Raw genomic sequence first — 20,451 nt, 5'->3', positions numbered from 1 at the left:
TTCCATTGTCACTGGGTTCACTCACTTTCAGCAGCACTGATACAACTTCTGGCTATAATGTGAGCTGTATATGGAATAGAGGAGATTTTCTTTTCCCTCCTGACGCCATCCATGCATGTAAGCTGGTCTGAATTTCCTTTGAGGTGAGGCTTGGATTAGAGGCCGACACCATGCAATCGGCCCTGCTAAAGGATTTTATTATCACTGCAGGTTTTTTGTCAGCGTTGCTACACCAGACTGAGATTGTGCCACAACACTGCTCCTCAAAGACGACCAAAATAGCATGACAAAGCAGGCAAACAGAGACCATGATAATGTAGAGAATCTTCTGCTAGGCCTCCATCTTTTCATAATGGCTTGTTTCTAATTTTATTCTCTTGACTCTGCAACATTTAGCAGCCACAGGTCTTTGTAACAAAGGTCAAACATCACAGTGTTTTAGAATAACCCCTCTGTGCTGGTTCAGTATAAATTAAGACCACGTCTGCATTGACTTGGACCACTTTTAGCACACATTGCAGTTTCTCTTATTTAAGTAGCTGTGATTAAACAATGGTATGAAACTTCAATTATAACAGTCCTTTTGAGACTTCCCTGACATTGTTTACATACATCCTTGTTTTCCCTGGTGGGAGCTAGTCTTTATGTACAGTATGTGTGAGAGCCTGCAGTAGTGTTGTCTACAGTTGAGCACTATCTATAGACAGTGCTGTGCCAAGAATATGGAAGAGCAGATTTCATACGCTTGCCTTACAAAAGAAGTGGTGTTAAAACCTCTGTGACGTAGAGACTACTTGTGGGTCATGCAGTGGCAATCGTTGGTTATGGCCGGTGCTGGTATGGGTATCTTTATTTCAGTCTAAACAAGACAAATTGCAGTAGGTCAAGATGCAAGCCAGTATGCTTTTCTGGCTAGTCTGACCCACTATGCTCTGAGCAGCAGAAGAAGTGTCAAAATGACTGAACTGTTAGTGTGTATCAAAAAGGTACCCAAATGCAAGATACTCAGAGGCATGCACAGTCCACAAGAGCAAAAACTTAACTGAACACAAATGCAGGTAAAACATGAGGAGAAGACAGAACCAGGGAACTAATGAGAAACACAGAAGACGCAGGACTCACGTGGGAAAACAAACTGACAAAGACTAAGGGAAAAACACAGGCTTAAATTCACAGAGACTAATTAAGAAATGAAACGTAGTTAAGCGGGAAGAAAGGCAGGAAAAGGACAAAGAAAAGGAAGGGAAGAGCAAAACATGACAAATGAGGACAGTACTTACAAAATCAAACAGGTAATAACTAAACCAAAAACCCAAACCGTGAAAGCGCAAAACAGGTGACAGCACATTAAATCTACATTCCCAATCACATACTTTGTCTTCAAATTTCGCACTACAGACTGTGGAGGATATATAAGCAAGAGGGTCCAAGGCGCAATGCATTCTGCATGGATCCGTACATACTTTCTAAAGGCAGCTGCAGTACGTACGGAAAGTAGAAAGTAAATGCATGCAATTTTGAAAGCAGCCCTAGAATCAGACAGTCTTATTCCAACCTTAGAGCAACTCGAGGGGAAATTGAGGAGGGAAAATAACAATGCAGTTAATAACCTTGACCAGTCTTTAACCGTAGTGGTGTCGGATGAGAGAATGCTCATACGAATCATATGTTATGAAAGGCGCTCACATCCTCTGTTGTTGTTTATGAATAAGGACTCTGTCGTGTTGTTCCCTGCATGCTGAAAAGGTAACTGAAGGTGCAGATATTTACAAGTATTCTTTCATTTGTTGATTTATGTAAATATGTACAGTCAGTGAGGATCTGCTCCGTGTACGACCTTGACCAGAGAATGCACTACAGTCTGTTTACTGCATGTATGGAAATGCGGCCATTGTCTCAGGCTTCTTTTCCAGGATTAGTCCCTCATTTCCTTGGCACAGTTCCTTCACCCAGGGCTGTCTGCTGTGTACACAGATCTACACAAAGCCCCCGATGTCATTTCACTGATACTATTCTGTCTCACAACACCAGGATACACACAGTCTCCTCTGTTGTTATTATCAATATAGCAAGAGCGGCGGAGACACAGGACTCGACTTGAGGGAGTCAATTTAATCAGCGCCTTACATTTCTGTGACTTTGACCTTGACAGTTTTTCTCTTTGGATCACTTTAACACAGTTTCACATATTTACTTTCTGCTTTTTTGACGATAAGTAATGTCATGTACTGTCGCTCGCTTCTTTATAATGAACACATCAGCAATTGTCAGTCAGTTGTTTCGACCTTATCTCTGTTAAAGTCAAAAGATATCTAACACAAGGGAACACTCAGATCTCTGGTGTCAGGCTAAAAAAAAAAAAAATCATTCAACGTGATCACACGCACACACACACACACACACAAAGCAGGCTTCTGGCCACCTTTCACAACCACAAGCATAAATCCTGGGGAGTTTTTCAGCCGTTGTTGAAATGACCGAGGCTGGAGGCAGCTCAGTGACAGCGGGATGGGAGGAGAGTGTTGGCGGGGGTGTTAGGAGGGGGCTGATAATCACGCATGAGAGAAGAAAGGGCAGTCTGGTGGATGGAGGGAAGCTCCAGTGGGCTTCTTCTTTTTTTCCCAAACACTGTCCCCATTAATAGGACTGATGTGCATCTCTGCAACAAGCTGCAAACTCATTTGGCCTTGGGAGCCATTGAGTCCTCAATGTGTTGGATATGTCACTCCTGAGACCACTAAAAGCCATTATTAGAAGGTGTTTATCGAGCTAGCCGTGGCCTAGATACGGCGTAATATCCTGAGAACAGTTATAGCCCATAATTATATTACATTTTGGATGAAGACCAGCCGTGATTAGATTAATGATGAATAGCTCCATCAGAAATAAAAAACAAGGTTCCTGAGGAGATGATGGACTATTGGCTTATTTTTGCAAGGAGCGGAAACATTTGGCCTCATTGTTTGGCATCAAAAATTGAATCAATACGTGGACAAAGATTAATATTACATGTCAAGATTATACTTATACACAAAAGTCATGCTTGAGTTAAAATAAAGATATTGTGTTAAAATATTACTTTGGTAAAAATCATAGTCACCCATCTGAATTGTACTTCAGTAAAATTAATTGATATTAAATGTACTTAAGCATCAAAAGTACAAGTAAATTAAACATGTATTCACTGTACCTCATTGTTTTTTACATTTCAGGAAAAAAAATCTCAGTCTTTGTCTCAGTAATTGAGGGTATCATCAAAATCTGTATGGCAGAGGCAGCTGATGTAAATTATTTTATTTTTATTGGGCCTACCCATCGACTCCATAAATAGTGGGCAGAGCTTCCAGGTCTGGAAAGTGAATCCACTATGGAAGTGACTTAAACCTGCATTCTTTCTAACAGCCAGGTGGTGACGACTCCACTGGTTTAAACAATAATTCAGATTGTGTTTAAGCTTATGGGAAAATGACCCTACTTCTCACTTGATTTATTACCTCAGTAAACAGTTTCCTAATGAGTTTCAAATGATAGTTTTAAGTCTTCTTCAATACAACATGATGTTCATTTTGTCAATTATGGTCCCTTTTAGAGTGAAAATAGACGACCTTATACCTTGTGATTGACGCTGCCTATTGAATCTAAGGATATCCTCCCCAGCTCCATCCTCTCGTCCAACTATGGTCACTTCTTTCTCCAAAAAAACAAGATGGCGACGAAGCTAATTCCATACTTGAGGCTGCAAAACAGTACTCCACAAACCAATGGGTGAATTTTACCCTTAGAGTTGCATAAAACCACCCTGATGATCATCAGGCTTTTAAACTTGGAGTGGATTATTATGAGGAGAATCTGCTGGTTGCATTATGGGTATACCACAGTTTTTCAGAGCTTGTCCCACAGGATATTTTGGCCAATGCTGCATTGATTTGATCCATATTTTATAAAATACCTGTCTCTTGAGAGCCCTTCAATTTTCTGCAAGTGCAATTCTGAATCGCAGGAGTACTCTTTTAACATCACACATTATGTGGTTGAAATCCTTAAGCAGAGGTTCTTTTGGCTTTTTACTGTTACTGTACAAGATATCAAAAATAATGAGGCCTCTAAATCACAGACAACACATTTCAGAATCAGTGATCGGGCTGCAAAGTTAGAAATATCTCTTAAATCACTGGCTATGTCAAAATTTTATGACATTGGTGTTTAACATTTCATTTTCAACTTTTTTTGACCCCTTAGCTTCTTTCTTTTTTGGCCCGGTGTTTTTTTTATTGCCGCCGCTGTCTTCTTAAAATGAAGAACTTTTTGATGTTTTGAAAAAAGCCTCCATAAATCTGAGGCCAAGTCGCTCTGTATGTAAGCGGTGTAGTGCGTTACCCGAGAGGCAAAAGATTTAACTGACATTTTTAAATAGGTTCAATGAATAGGTTCATTGGGACTTTAATTACATTCACTCTTTAACCGAGAGTGTTGTAGGCAATGGAAGTGGATCTTGACAAGCCAATGTGCTCTTATGACACCCCACCCACATAGCGCTGCTGTATTCCTGATTGTCCCTCTATCTGCAGGCAGCACGGGCACACCAGTAAAATCACTAATGCTTAATTAGCAGATTAGAAGATCCAATTAGCAGATCTCCTCTGTCTCAAATCAAGGCTCTGTCAACGTCCTATGAAAATGAGATACTCTACATTCCCACTTAAGGTGGGCGTTTCTCCCCCTGACAAAATGACCACTCTTGATTGACTCCTGCATGCTTTGTTTAGCCCCGTGGACACTTTGTTTGAAGCCCATTTGTGATTAATCATTTATAATTCAGTGAGACTGAGCTGTGTGTCGGTATTCAGATAAGTCCAGACAGCACGGACGTAATACGAAAATATAAAGCTTGAGTCTGCAAGCGTTTGGTTGTGCTTTGGGTTTTAAAAAACCTATACATTTAATTTAAGTATATGAAGCCTCGAGAAAACATGTATGGGAATGACCCTTCATCGTGATTATACCTTTCATTTAAACTTGTCTTCCAGTTTTATTTAGAGCGTAGTCACTTGTGATGTACCATTATAACAACCTCTGCTTTTGTTATCATCATCCATCATCTATTTTTTGGACATTTTGCTTCATAATGCTTTTTTTTCCTCTTATTTTGCAATTGATACCAAAAGATTGTTACAGTTTTTAGTGGATGTTTGGCGCTTTACATCTGTAAAAAGAGTGACTTTTATGGACAGGCGATAATTAGAATTGACTCAAATGTGCAATTTTTTGATTGCTTAAACAATGACCTGTGCGATTTGAAGTTTGATTTGCTATGTAAGATAATAAAGAAAAATATAGGCCTAATGTATTTCACTCTACGAAAGTAATTGCTCATAAGTGATACTTACCGATATGACATGCAAATTGCTTTATATGAAGTCATTGGGACTGAGTGAATGGAGAAACTGACAGCAGCTGTCATCCAGACACTCCTTTGACCTGACAAGCCTCTTTAAACCCTTTTTTATTTGATCGTTGACTTCATCACCTCAGCAATAACTTTTATTGTAACTGTCTGGCAAAGTTCACGACCCAACAAACAAGTTGAGCTCTGTGATCACTTTGATTTTGGGTAAGACAGCATGTGGGTGTAATGACTGAATCAAACTTTTATTTGTATTCATTTTTTAATCAAATCCACCTTTAAGAAGACTTTGCTGCTATCCAACTAGGAAAAGAAAAAGAGGATGTCAGTCAGGAAAACACACACCACCACAGCTAATTCTACAAAATCATCCTGTGAAAACAATGAATATGGATTTTTTTTTTTTCACATTCAGAGCTGTTAGGATTTCAGGAGGTGTTTGCGTGAGAACATAATTTCTCCTTTAGTTATTTCTGCTGCTCCCTGTCATGTCTGGAGAACGAGGGGTTTGTTTTTCAATACATGTCATACCACAGGTTCCTGACATCTTAATACATTATTTCTTTGTTAGTTGGGTACAAACTAAATGACAAAAACATACATGTTAATGAACTGTCAGCTCTAACAAAGAGAAGACAGGAATTTAAACCATTTTTAATTCCCATCCAGCAAATTAACAGAGTATACCAGTTAATACAGGGGGGAAAAAAGTATTTAGATAAATATACAGTAAATATCCCTTAGCCCAATTGGTATTAAACCTGAAAGTCATGCTGAAGGATATTTTTTCATGCCGCCCTCAAGAAGGCTTTGAGGGAATTTCTTCAAATTTGGAACAAATGTCCACTTGGACTCAAGAATGAACTGATTAGATTGGAAAGGTCAAAGGTTACTGTGACCTCACAAAACATATTTTTGGCCATTATTCAACAATTCATATGATGAATATGACACCACAGCTCAGGAACAGCTACTTGACTGGTGCATGGAGGCATCACAACCGTGATGGTTGGTTTATTATATTATTATGTTGTGACTTGGTCTTATTTTCTTAGTTTTGGGAATCATTTTCAAGGATTTCAAGTAATTCCCAGATCTCAGCATTTAACTCAGCTTAAACAAGTGAGAAATTTCCACTGCAGTCACAGTCACTGATATGATTGATATTCACGGTTCCCAGAAGATGATTCTTGCAGATCTTGTTGACCTTTTTTCTCGATCTTTGTGTCTGTCTCCACCCTCTCGTCAAACCTCCTCTTGAAAACATTTGTCGCCTGAATGTTTGAAAATGAACATCTTTATTTTAAATTCAAGGTTCATTTAGTTAACATTCTACAAGACAGGATTGCATAAAGAATTTTTAGCAGTAGTTTATTTATTCTCCTAACAAAACAAAAATGATATAGATTGATGTAGTCATAAAAATAAAAGTTTTATGGTGCAGAGGATTTTTCAGGAGTCTGTCAGCTTGAGGAAAGAACTGCTCTGTAGTCTGGTGGTATAGCAGCAGATACTTCTGTATCTTTTGCCAGTCGGCAGCAGGGTGAGGAGACTGTGGCTGTTGTCTGCACAGAGCCCGAAGGATGCTAAAAGACATCTCACTCTACCGATACCACTAAAGCTCTGTAGATGGGTACGGATGATGTTCTGGGTGGTTTTAATCACCCGCTGTAGAGCCTTTATGTCACAACCAGTGCCAGTTTGTGATGTTTCCAGTCAAGAAGCTTTCTATTACTCAACTGTAAAAGTTTAAAAGAACTTGGAACAAGAATTTTGCCATCTCTTTCCTTAAGAACTTCTAGCAGAGATCAGAAAGTTTCCAAAGGTACCAAATATGTTGGCTGAATTTGACCGTAGGACATCTCAAAAAAATCTTTTTTTTTTGTTTTGTTTTTTTGATTAAATGGTCAAAAACAAGAACTCTTGGATTTGAACTTTCCCTCTAGCACCACCAACAGGCCAGACTCTACATTAATTAGCCAGTACTGGTGGAGCTCTCAAGGGCCAGTCTTGTTTACTCAGGTTACTCAGGTGCACAAGGCAGATTCATTATAGAATGAAGCAACCTGTGATATGATGTTTAGACGTGTGTGCTTCGGAGACCTCGATGTTCTCTCCCCTCTCTTAAATTAATTTGAACCAGAGAAAGTTTGAAATAGACAACCCGAGAATGATTCTCTGCAGCCCTCCAAGCCACCCCCACCGCCCTGACCACACCGCACACACCAAACACACGTTCAATCACGTCCCCCAAAGCCAAAGTCCACATTAACATCGTAATAGGAAAGTGTGTTAAAGCACAGCTTCAGCAGCCTGACAAGAGCGAATTGGATGTCAGAAGGATTCCTGCTCAGTTTAATTGAATCTGCCCAGGACTAAAAAAGAAAATCTGAAGTCAAAATAACCTATTAGATCTATCAGGTAATGTTTTGTTGAGTTTGACAGATAGCTCTGCTCTGCCTCCCCCCCCACCTCTTTTGTTCCTGCGGGTTCGGTAATGCAGGAGTGTAGAGGTGGGCGGTAGCTGATGTTATCCATGATGTTTCTCTCTGTTTCTGTTATTCGTTAATAAATTGTGGCCTGCTCTTTCTGTTTCCTGGAGCTCACTCAGCAAATCCCTCAGGTGTAGAACTAGGCTGGAGGAGCGTGTGGAGGGGTTTTAGTGAGTTACTACAGCTAATGGATGGTGGGGGCCGCTCCACGTGACCTGAATGCTAAAAACTGGATGTTTGTTCAGTCCACTGACTTCACTTTTTCTTCCATTTCCTAGTTTCTATACAACAAGTCTTTGTAAAAGACATTAGCTCGGAAGTGAAGGTCAAGTGTATGGCGTAATGATATCTTAATAAGCTCAAAGCACAAAAAATGCATTAGCAATGTATGTACATACATCACACTGCTGAATTACTTTTCAGCCACATGAATCATCGCCTCTCCACTCATCCCACTCACTTTCCTATAGTATATGTGGTGGTATTGATATAATCAAGTGCTCCTTCAGTGTGCCTTGATGGACCAATGACATCCACAAACGCAGAGTAGCTTTGTGTTGTCATGGATTTCTAAACCCGATCAATAGCTTTCAAATAGCATTACAGCTATGAGCATCAGGGGCTTGTTGTCCAGTCCCAGGCATTTTTTTAAATTAAGGTTTTCCAGCTTAATCGCCAGGATAAAATGTTGGCAAACCACTGATGCATTCACATTTGCACATGTCATAGGCTACGTACCACATTAACATTTCTACAAAAATATGTCATAAAATTATGTTATTACATGTTTATGACCTGACTTTCATATGGGGAGTTGGAGGGGACGGTGGTGGAGTTACAGGCGAGAAGGCTGCCAAGCTGGTGACCACAGTTCAGGACTGAGTTTCAACATTTGTAACATTTGTAAACTGGATATTTGACAGGAAGTTAGGACAATTTCCAGTCATGTTTGTGTGCAACAAATACAAATGTTTTAATGAGACCGTAGAGCATTTCCAGCTGTGTTTGTGGTGACCAAAACAGGTATTTTAAGCCAAAATGTGATATTTTACAAACCCTGTGATTTTTGTCCCTAAACCTAACCTGAACATATGCACAGCGTTGTGACATGATAAAAATTACAAAGTTACTAAAGAAATTTAGAGTTGTAACATATCTGTGGTTTGCAGAAACATACATCGCTATCATTTATTATGGCGATTGGGTCATTTTTTCTGGGAAAGTTAAAAAGCATTATCAACTATCCCTATGTGTTTCAACATTTCTAGTTAATTTCTCAAGGAATAATGCATGGATCTTGATGAGAAAAATCAGACTTATTTAGGTGACTGTTATCTGGATACTAGTGGAATTAAACATGGTCTATTTGATATTGGATTAGGCGTGATTGAATTTAACGGGACTGTTGGGCCTCGGCAGAGGTATTCACTCTTCTGAGTGCCATTGAAGTTTCTTCTAGCTTTTCATGTCTAAACATTAAACTTAAAGTTGATGCAGGAAACATGTTAAATAGATCACAGACTTGTGCGCCTGTTTTTCAGACACAGATGTGACGCCTTCTTTCCAAAACACAGTTTGTGTGTGATTTGTGTGTGTGTGTGTCTGCTGCGGTGGTGCACGTTTCTCCTCATTGCATATGCATTTAAGGGAGGATAGTGCAAATAATGTGAGACATGCTAACAGAGGTTGATTATGTATTCTACTGGATAGACTGAGGTCAAGCTATTTGCCACCATCAGTTTCACAGAGAAAATACTAGATGTCTGAAGGGAGGCGTCGACATAGTGCTGATGAGCTACAAAGAAGATTGTACTGATAAAAGAAAAAAGGGCTTGTATATAACTTAAAAACTGACTTTTGGAAACTGAAATGAAGCAATTCGGCTATTATTAACACAATATCTACTGTAGATGCAAAGGGATATCAGACAGATGTTGTTGTTTGTGTTCATCTGACTAGAATCTGATCTTGACCAGCAATGAACTTTAAAATCTCTGCAGGCTTTGTTGTAAGTAAAAGTGTACCTCATATGTGTTGCCTCCTCATGTATTAAGAGTTAGATATATGCTGAAGATTATAATATCATTTAATAGTTTTCATATTAGTAACAGTTTTTTTTTTCTCAGGTGAGTTGGCCAAAGTAATTATTTTGTCATCAAGATCACTACGTTATCATATCTTTTCAGAGCTTAGTGATCATAGAAAGCTCACCTGCACTGGCAGACTGCATAATGAGCTCCTGCTTTAGTAAATCAGGTGCTGGATACACACAGATTGCAGCCGCAAACGTAATAAAAACCGCAGCCCACAATCGCGCTGCACCATTTTCTTAGTAAATCTGACCCTGAGTGATTTCTCCCAGTCCAGGAGGAATATGGTAATTCCGTTCCTGCTCAGTTTAATCAGTTCCTGATTGCAATCTAACCCGTTATTGTTGTGGCAATTTTGCAGAGTGGTTATTAAAATGTCAACCAGATAAAAAGGAGGCAAACTGGTCTTCTGAGAATAACTTCTTGTTACCTTTTGTTAGTTGGACATAAAACAAACAATACCAAAAAGAACACATCCAGCAGAGCATGTATTACTTTATTTGTGAAGTGATGAATGCAACAAAAAGTAATGGAACAGAGAAAGAACTCAACCTTTGGGCATGAAGATCTTTTCAGTCTCTGAAGGGGGAATGTCAGAAATAAAAATACCACTGGGTTAAAAGATTCGGTTTGGATAAATTAACCTGATTATCTGAGAGTTGGACATTATTTCGGTTGGACCCATGTGAGCATTATTGTTCACAAAAGACACTGATTATCAACCAATGAGAGCACACCTATCCGACCAACAATCTTTCAGGTGTCAGAGTGAAAGATAAGTCACCACAGAGTTCTAGACGAGGCAGCTCTGGATTTACTGCAGGTGTACAGTAGATGAGACCTCCAGATTGATTTATTTGTCCACAGTTCCTTAAACAGAACCCTCCTCCCTTCTTTCTGTGACATAATTGGATACAATTATTAATTTCATATTTACTCCACACGTAGGCCCTCATTCCTGTACTTCATTCCCAGTTTAGTATAATCTACTGAGGGCCAATAATTTGGATTTTTTTTTTTTTATTTGTCTTTACAACAGTTTAAAAAAAGCCCTTCAGCTAATACTTTCCATATTGTTTGCCCACATAAGTCTACAATATGTCTTCTCTTAACCTCAGTTCTGAAGGCCTTTCTTGAGTATTACTTGTTTTCCTTTTGTGTAATTATTTATTATTATTTTTAATGTGTTTCTTTGCTCTTTTATCTTTCTTGTTTACGTAAATCTTTAAATCATATCTCATGGAATATATTCCGTGAACAATAGTGTTGGTGAATACTCCATGAATTAATTAATTTGAGTGTGACCTTGTGTGATTCATTATACTTGTGTAACAGACGGGTGTTTATGGGATAAATCATTCTGTCTTTTACTATGCTCTAAATTTAATTTAAAGATATTACCCTTAGCTCCTATTTCTTGTAATCGCTGCCTGGAGATGCCACTTTTCAAGCCCCTTGAGGGTTTTTAGCCAATTCTCCTTCTCATTCTTTCTTATTGTACATTGTCTATTTTTATCTTTTTATTTTGGGAAATAAGCACAAACACAACACAGTTATGACCCCAGCAACAAGTCAACCACATGGTGACACATCTTTTCAATCATTTAAGTAAATGGCAGCGACATGTTTCAGTGTGGACAAAGCAGCAGTTCTCAGGCCCTGCAGCTCCGAAGTCCCTGCATTTAAATAAAGTCTAATCTACATCTCCATCACATTTAACTGTCAGACATCTCAGGAGGGATGTGCTGGCTGACTGCTTTTCCCACAATGTCACACTGAGTGCTGTTATCCATCCACATTGAGTTTGCATTTGCTCTGCTTTCAGATTCACGAGCTGGAGAAGGAGCACCCAGAACAGTGGACCACGCGGTGATCGGAGGAGTGGTGGCCGTGGTCGTCTTCGCCATGCTCTGTTTACTCATCGTTTTGGGGCGCTACTTTGCAAGACACAAAGGTAGGTTGATTTTAAGCTGCACTGGGCAAGATTATTGTAGAGTGTGCCTAAAGAGAAGTGCATCCAAGCGTCACTCCGTCCGTCAGCCTTAATGAAACTGTGGACAGTAGCCGAAAAATATTCGCCATTCACACAAAGTGACAAAGTAAAGCATCAGTGAGAAAAGAGTGTTGGACTCACCAACAGTGATTGAAGGATATAAACTGGTGCAATCTGCCAATAGCACACCATCCCACCCCCACGCTTTACCACCATGTTACTGTAGTTTTGGAAAACCTGAGGTGGGTGCGCTATGAGGATACATTTGGCTCGTCTGAAGTTTGACTAACAGCCACCTGGCAAATCAAACATTAGACAGGATGCACAAACTAAGTTGGGACGGTAAATATATAAAAGCCCAGGGGGATACTGTACGACTTCATAAATCAATCTGTTATTTACACAGATTAAACCTAATACAGTAAAATTGGACAGAATCTGCAGCTTGAATGAATTCACTTTCTAATTCAGTCAGTTTTGGATGAATTATCGCTACACACAGCGCAACAGCATCCAAAACTCATAGGCATCACAGTTGAGCCATATGCCATACAAAACTGAAAAACTAAAAATTCTCAGAAAGAAGAAAGAAGTTAAAAAAGTTTAAACTTATGGTAATATCATAAACCTGTAACATCATTAAATCATGTGGGAGACTTCTTCTCTGTGTTGAGATCTATTAAGGTCCTCAGTAAATAACAGTGGATAAAAATACCTCTGGCACCAGCTGTTCCTCCTATGTTGCAACTCTGTAGACTTTATCCCTCACTTTGTGGATTGTACTCTCTGGCTTCAGCACCCACCATAAACCAAAAAATGAAACAAGAAAGTTAATGGAGCATTTACATTAAGGAAATCAACAAAAAGCATGACTTGAAAGGATATACATAGATATAGGTTTAAAAAAAAAAAAGAGAGAACAGAGAGTTGGAGCCTGTCCTCATCAGGAAAAAAAAAGCATACCACAATGACTGTAATTGGTCTGCTTGGTAGCATGGCGTTTTCCAGCTTTCCTTCCGGTGTTCAGCGTGGTTGTAATACAGGGGATTGTGACCTGTATTTCCCCAATAAACACACCACCCTCTTCGGCTGTTGCAGTCCAAGCTTGGAGACACAGCTGCAAGCCGAAGGGGTAGGTGTGTTTACCGGGGAAAGTACAGCTGGCAATCCGATCACCTTCGCAAACAGCATCACTACGGCAACCATAAATCAGCCTTATGTGTCATGATGTACGTTGTTTTGGGAGACGCTGAAAAAACAACCTATTCAGTCATTTAGGTATGAGAATGTGTTAGAGACAAATATGTTATCGGAAGATAGATGCAAGATGCAATACCTTAACATTTCTAAGCAGCATGCTGTTTGCCTCTAAAACACAAACTGATCCATCAGGCTTTAATCTTCTTTACCTTGTTTCTGTAAAAACCTCTTTTTAAATCCTTGCATGGATGAAAGCTAAATAATGGAAAGACAGTTATTAAGGCTACGGGTTACTGATGGTGAGTAAAATTGCATTTTTCATGCAGTCCCGCTGAATACTATAACTCGTCTGCTGCCCTCATAACCAAGAAATAATTATAATCTATAACAAATTTCACACTTTGATATTTCCTATGCGGGAGGAAATGGAAGCGGATACATTAACCAGTTTAGAAAGGAAATAGTTTAAATGAGGCAATTTGAAGGTGTAGAAGAGGCATTTCTTATTTTATGGTGATGCTGAACTCGCCTCAGGCTTCTGTCCAGAAGATTCATGTTCAGGTAAAAAATAATTTGTTGTCTGCTGACTGATCTTAGTGGAGAACGCAAACAGTTTAAGGTGTGATAAGGTTCATGATATTTTCATCATGCATCCAGTGACCCTGACATGATTTATTAACACTCCAGGGCTAAGGCACTGTCATCTGATGAACCCACATTTGGGAGCAGTTCTAGGGTCAGTGGAGATCTGGGACTTAGCGTGAAAATCTTTGAATGAGTCTGGGGTCAAATGTTGATTGATAAATGTTACAATATAGAGGTCAACTTATTTTCCATCATGCAGGAACCAGTCGGGGTTTAATACAAATACAAACCCATCAAGATCAGTAAAGATTTGCAGATTTTAAAAGATAATTCCATCTTATTACAACTCTGATATTATTATTACCTTCATACTTGGATCTGGGAATGTAGCAACTTAGAGGTATAAAAGGTCAAGAAACATAAGCAGTCAAACCATCAGGTTACCCAAACTTATTAAAGGATAAGTTCACCCAAAGTTGAAAATTCACTCTCAAGCAGATGGGTAGTCTAAAGTGGTTTAACCTTGGCCTGTCATACTTACTGTAGTTTCCTGTACAATGAGAATATAGTCTCACCACCTATTAAGTGGTTTAGATAATCTGGGTAAGCTATTGTCTTGTCACAACCTGACTGCTCCTGTTTGTGATTTTGTTGTAGCGACGTTACCGTGTTTCCAGATCTCAGCTATTTTTTTGACAAGCATAAAGTAATCATAACTGTTAAAAATGATGGTCAAAAGCTTCTGACTCGTTGTCACAGTGCCACTTTTATATTTTATTCAATATAAAATAGCAACAAGATGCAAACACACAAATGAAATGGAGAGCACTTTAACTAATGGCATGCGGTGAGTGGTAAGCTGTTGAAAGTACAGTAGACGGCAGATGAATATTCATAAAAGAGCAATTATGATAGCTAAGAAAATAAAGACATATTTTTATTATGTATTTGTCCTCTGGTTGCTACAGTGATCCAGAGAACTGTTGAGATGTAACACCGGAGCCAGGGTAAATCACTAAGAAAAACAATTCAAGTTGAATTTCAGGTTGTTGAGGGCGACTTTTTACACAACAAAACACTCACCTGAAGGAGAAGGGTATGGTAGGGTAGGGTATGGTGGCTACGGGGGCGGATTACAGCATTATTCTGATATGACTGTTCAAACTGAGATTGCATTGCCAAAAGGCAGTAACGGATATAGGATGATGGCTGCCCAAATGAATGTAAAAATGTCAGATTTTTTCTACTATTCATAAATTCCAGACATTGAAAAAGGGAAAAAAATAGGAATTGGCTTTTTCTTACATATAATCTTGACACATTTCATGTCAAGAGCACCACTGAACACCGTTTCCATCTATTCAAGCAGCATTCGTGCTTTTATTTTCCCCCACATTTGACAGCGCCCTTCCTTATCCGATCTAGAATATTGCCTTCGTTATCAACCTCTGAAACATGATGCGATGTGAATAAATCTCGTAAATTAAGTTTGAAGTGGCTTGCTGGTTCGGTTTTTTTTTTCCCGCTGAACTTGACAAGGTTAATTTGAAGGTGTGAGCCCTGCTCTTCCTCGCACTCGAGATCATTTCAAAACCCTGATCCTCATGTGCCAATCTGGAATGAAAAAGAGGGAAAATGATGTATAATCTGAATATTACAGCCTGCTGGTGTTAGGTCTGTGCAAACGGCCACATGGAGAAGGATTTGCATAATTAGGTGGTGTGGGATGTAGAGCCACACTTTAATCTTTTGTATCATCTAAGCAGCAGGCTATTATCCAGTCCGTGACACTGTCCTTCATCCTCTCCTCCTCCTCAGGTACCTACTTCACACACGAAGCCAAAGGAGCAGATGACGCAGCAGACGCAGACACAGCCATTATCAACGCAGAGGGTGGCCACACCAACTCGGACGAAAAGAAGGAGTACTACATCTAATCAAAACAGGACCCCTCACTCACTCTAGTGTCCTCTTTGGGACACTGAGCTGTTTTTGGAGCCGGGGCATGGTAGAGAGAGATGGGGGGGGGGTCGATGATAGAAGGATTTGATGGTTCAGGATCACGTTTAGTGAGAGTAGAGGGGTCGAGGAGTAGAAGAGAGATGGGGTTTTACAGATGGTTTTAAGCCGTTGTTTAGTCTAGTCTGCAGATGTAGATGGAATGTTTTGTGTGTAAAAAAAATTAAAAATCAAAAAAGGACAAAAAATGGGAGGGTTTGGGGGTTTTCGGTACACCGGGACGGGGGTTGGGGGTGGGACGGTGCGCCAGACGTTGCCAGAAATCACTGTAGAGAGCTTCACCATTCAACACCTCCCTAACTGCTGGTACGAATTTTATTTAGTTCAACCATTTGCAGAAAATTCTGTGCCTTGTTCTATCCATACTTTGGATTTGTGTTGATCCTCATTTGCATAACCTTGTTGCTCCCCTTTTTTCCCCTCAGCCTCATCTCCCCACTCGTAATTATCAATGTGCTGTTGGCTTTTTGTATGAGGGTAAAACTACACAGCCACTTTATTCGTTTCTCCAAATGTGTCTGCACACACGCATCCTCCCCTGCATAACAAAAACTCTTTCCAGTATACTGTGATTTGTCTCAAGCCATTACTTCCCTCTCTTCTTTTTTTTTTTCTCCCTGAAGTTTTGACAGCTCCAAAAATGCATGGAATGCTTTACATATCATTGTAAAAAGGACATAAATGAGAAACAGGTTTGATGTACTGTATATGCCCTCCCTGCCCCCTCCCGAACACAACCACATTGAAAACATAATCAAAAAAATGCGGCAAAAGATAACATCAAATGATTTTATTGGGCCAATTCAGTTAATTGATGTTTTGCTGCCTCAATTTGTTTGTCCGAGCAAATATACTACTGCTTCTTAGACAATTATCTTCCTTGGTAAAGAGAAGTAGTACATTATTTTTCCTCGCTGCGTTGCCATTACATTATTTTGATTTTCTTCTTCCGTTCAGAACTATTTTTCTTTCATTTGGCTGAATGGAAAGCCCTCTTTTCCCACCGGCTTTTATTAGTAGAGTGGTAATGATGAGATTCAATTGAATTCCATCTGCTCGCACTCTAGAATATTTTTGTCTTACAAATGGGAAAGTAACAACATGTAAATTGTTTTAAAAATGCTTTTTTGGCAGACGCTCAGTCAAGATGCCTCGGTAATAAAAGGCTGTTGAAAAAAAACATTTGGTGTTAATATTGGCCAACCAGCAGCCGGGAGATGCTGGTGTACTGTACATAATTTTAAAAGAGAAACAGCCTTAACCAAACTCCAAAACAGAAAGCATCCAATTTATTTTAGGAATACACAAAACATAAAAAAAAGGCCATGGCAGTCCAGGTTCTCCCATCCGAGGGTTCATGTTATCTCATAGACACACAATCCAATGTAAATCAAGCCAACGGAGTCACAGCTGTATTGTACACTAATCCTTACTAAGAAATATTTTTTACAACTTACTAGAATTACAATGGAGTACCTTTGTGGATTTTATCGTATCACGCTCATTGTGAGTTTTTGTCGAGATGTAACACAAGCAAACGTTTGGGAAAATCTTCAAACTGAAACGAGAGACAGGCCAGTCTTTCCACTTCCATCACACCTTCTTCAATGTATCTTTTTGCTTTGACGCAGCAGCTTGAGTGCTTGATCATTTGACGGTTTTCTGCATGTGTGTGTACCTGCTGAAACCCATTCTCTTTGCTTCTCTACCTTGCTTTATGTATCACCTGCCAAAACTGAACGAGCATCTGTTTTGCTGTGCCAGCTGGGGAGCACTGAGGAATGCCAAAAGTAATTAATTGTTTGTAACTGAACTTAATACACGTGTTGTGCTCCGTGGTGGTTAATCCCACGGGCTGCATTAATGCCCTGGCTTCTTATCGTGGCAATGAGGGTCTATTCATGGCATTGTTTGTCATTATTATGTGTTCACACAGCAAGCAGCTTCCTTAATGAGTCCTTACTCTATGTGACAGGTGTGGGTGGGCTGAGTCTACATCTTCAAGTTCTGAAAACCCAAAATTAATTGGACAAACATGAATCATATCAAATTAGTAAAGAAAAACTGTTGCTTCTTTCTTTACTAACTGCCTGATGATGGTGACTTATCCTGGCCCATAACATTTCTTGGCCATTTGTGTACAATACTTTTGGGTGTACATTAAAAGCAGATGAAGTGCATTTAACACATTTTATTGCAGCACAAAATCAAAACTCACAATGTTTTATTCTTTAATAAAATGCATCACGATGTTCGTCTACATCAATAACAGTGAGTTTTATGAATATGAAACATTCCATATCAAATATATATTATCAATACACTAAATTATAGCTGTTTGCATTGCGTATTAATGCTTTTTGCTAAGTTCCATTATGAGTGTCCAAATGTTGTTTTTTTTAATAATTGTATTTTAACTTCTTTAGTGTACAGCTGCCTTAAAAATAGGGCTTGTTATGGTGGCCGACAGACAACTGCAACATAGAAAAACACAAAAAATTAAGACATCTGTTGGCTTGTCACGCCTGAACATGGCATAAAGAAGCAGAAAATAATGAAATTCTGCAAAAAGGAAACGCTAAAAACTGCTACTGCTAAAAAGCGCTTTTGCTGTAAATGCAACAAATGAGATGTCAGTGTGTCAAAGATTTTATTTTACATTAGCCTGGTTTTTCTAGTTGCATTGTGTTGAGCTCAGGCACTGTACTTTTTGTTCAAACAATAACCTTCAATTTTATCAGACAATACATATCAATATCAATCATGTCCCATGAATAAACTCACTTTTTATTAAAATGTCACTAGACGCCACTTTACAGAACACTTTGGGAGATCCATGAACTCTTCAGGGCTAGGGTTGCTTGCTGTGTGGACACTCATATCCAAGATTCAATACTTTATTGACATGTTAACGCATTTGATTGGAATTTGTCAATGTGCAGCTCAAAGTGCAACACATTAACAATGTGATAGCTTTAATATCATAGTCATGCATGAAGACAGCATTCAGTCTTTCCATATTGAGGTTTTGGGGGTTGTTCATAGGCAGGTCAGAAGGTTCTTGTGAAGTGCATCACGCATATTTCACTTTCCTGAGCATCTGTGCATTTTTAAAGTCGTTAAATATATTTTCTGCAGGTGGGCTGGGTGGGTGCTGTGGACATATTTTTAGCTTTTCCATTGGATGGGGCCGTTGTAGATGTGAGCTGCAGGAGTGACGTTGCAGACAAAGATCAAAGATGCTGTGTCCAACTCTCTCTAACTGTTTTATTCTTCTGTGAAAAACTTAATTTAAAAAAGTTCTGTACTCGCAAAAGGAATTACCACTAAGTTAACACTGTATGCTGATGACACTGTTTTGTGTTTGTTACGTGGACGGGTGGGGGTGGGGAAGGGTTCCGATTAGGTTAGATGTTTTACGGTCTGGTGTCTGATAAAACTATTAACTGACTTGTTATCGTTGCTTTATGAATCACAGAGCAGATGTCACTTCATTTGTAAGACTGAGATTGTGTGATTTGTATTTGACAGTGAGCACTATTTCGCTTCAGTGACATGTGGCAGCTTCCATTTAAATCAGACTTCAAATTATGTACTTGCCAATAAAGGAATAGAACTGAATATTGTCTTCTCCCTTAAGGCTGATGCATTAATATTTTATTTGTGAATATTGAACCTTTTGTGGGTGGAACGGCAGGAGTGTTTCTCCAAATGTTTTATTTACAACAAGAGTTTTTACTCTCCCAAAGTTCCGATATCTGAGCAAAGCAACATGAAAACAACATTTGAAATGGTAAGGATTCAATTTGAAGTAAATAGCTGAATGATATTTTAGGTTATTGTATGTTTTATTTTCTATGAAATGCCCCGTAAAGTAAAATATGAATTTACAGTGTAAATGATGTAGTTTTCTCCACATTAAATTCTTTTGATATTGTCCTGTCTCTGGTTCATGCGTTGCTGACCGATGTGACTGCATCTCAGGTAGAATGCGAAGTTTAGGCCCCACCTATAAGTGACATAGATGCAAGTACAATGCATCCTCATCGAATCAAGTGCAACACATTATTTTAGATCCAAGAGGCAAAATTGTTGATATTTTGCATATCTGTTGTACATGTTTTATGTATTTTCCTTAATATTTGGTGCACTGTAAACAATGTGTTGAGTATTGCTTTGTGTTGACATAGGTCATGAAGAGTACACTGTTTATTGGAATGACGCAGGATCAGAAAATTGTTGTGGCTGTACTACTGTCACCTTCAACGCACCACCGCCTTTGGAAGCTTGTTTGATTGATTCCCGAAAAAGTTTTGATTGTTTCACCAGTCATTGTTTTTAGATTGATTCATTTTGTCTCTCTGCTGTTCTTGGGAAATGTTAATGTGTATTAATGGAGAAAAGGAGTTCCACATTCCCATACACATTTTGTATTGGTTCATAAATAGACATTTTTACAAAAACAATGAAGAGTTCTTGTCTTAATAAAAAAGAAAAGATATTAATGTCCAAAATAATCAGTGTTGGTATTATTTTTCACTCTAAATGTTAATATATTATGGCGATGCACTGCAGGTAAATGGGACAAATGTGGACTAAGGGTACAGATATGAAGCCTGATTGCCTAAACAGTTGATTAAAACATTTAAGAAGTCCTTACTTTTTGAA

The 20,451-nt window shown here is 38.9% G+C and overlaps 1 protein-coding gene across 1 annotated transcript in view; it reads left to right on the top strand.

Annotated features, from left to right (window-relative positions):
• Positions 1-19,720, top strand: part of cadm1a (cell adhesion molecule 1a) — a 399,976-nt gene extending 380,256 nt beyond the window's left edge. Inside the window, exons 11-12 of the mRNA XM_073480005.1 lie at positions 11,812-11,940; positions 15,583-19,720. Coding sequence (XP_073336106.1) covers positions 11,812-11,940; positions 15,583-15,701 — 248 coding nt within the window. The 3' untranslated portion in view covers positions 15,702-19,720. The remainder of the gene's footprint in view (positions 1-11,811; positions 11,941-15,582) is intronic.
• The last annotated feature ends 731 nt before the right edge of the window (positions 19,721-20,451 follow it).

This window comes from Pagrus major, chromosome 13 (assembly GCF_040436345.1).
Source record: "Pagrus major chromosome 13, Pma_NU_1.0".
NCBI classification, from domain to species: domain Eukaryota; kingdom Metazoa; phylum Chordata; class Actinopteri; order Spariformes; family Sparidae; genus Pagrus; species Pagrus major.
The sequence above is the reverse complement of the archived record's forward strand: the minus strand, read 5'-3'. Positions and strand labels throughout refer to the sequence as shown.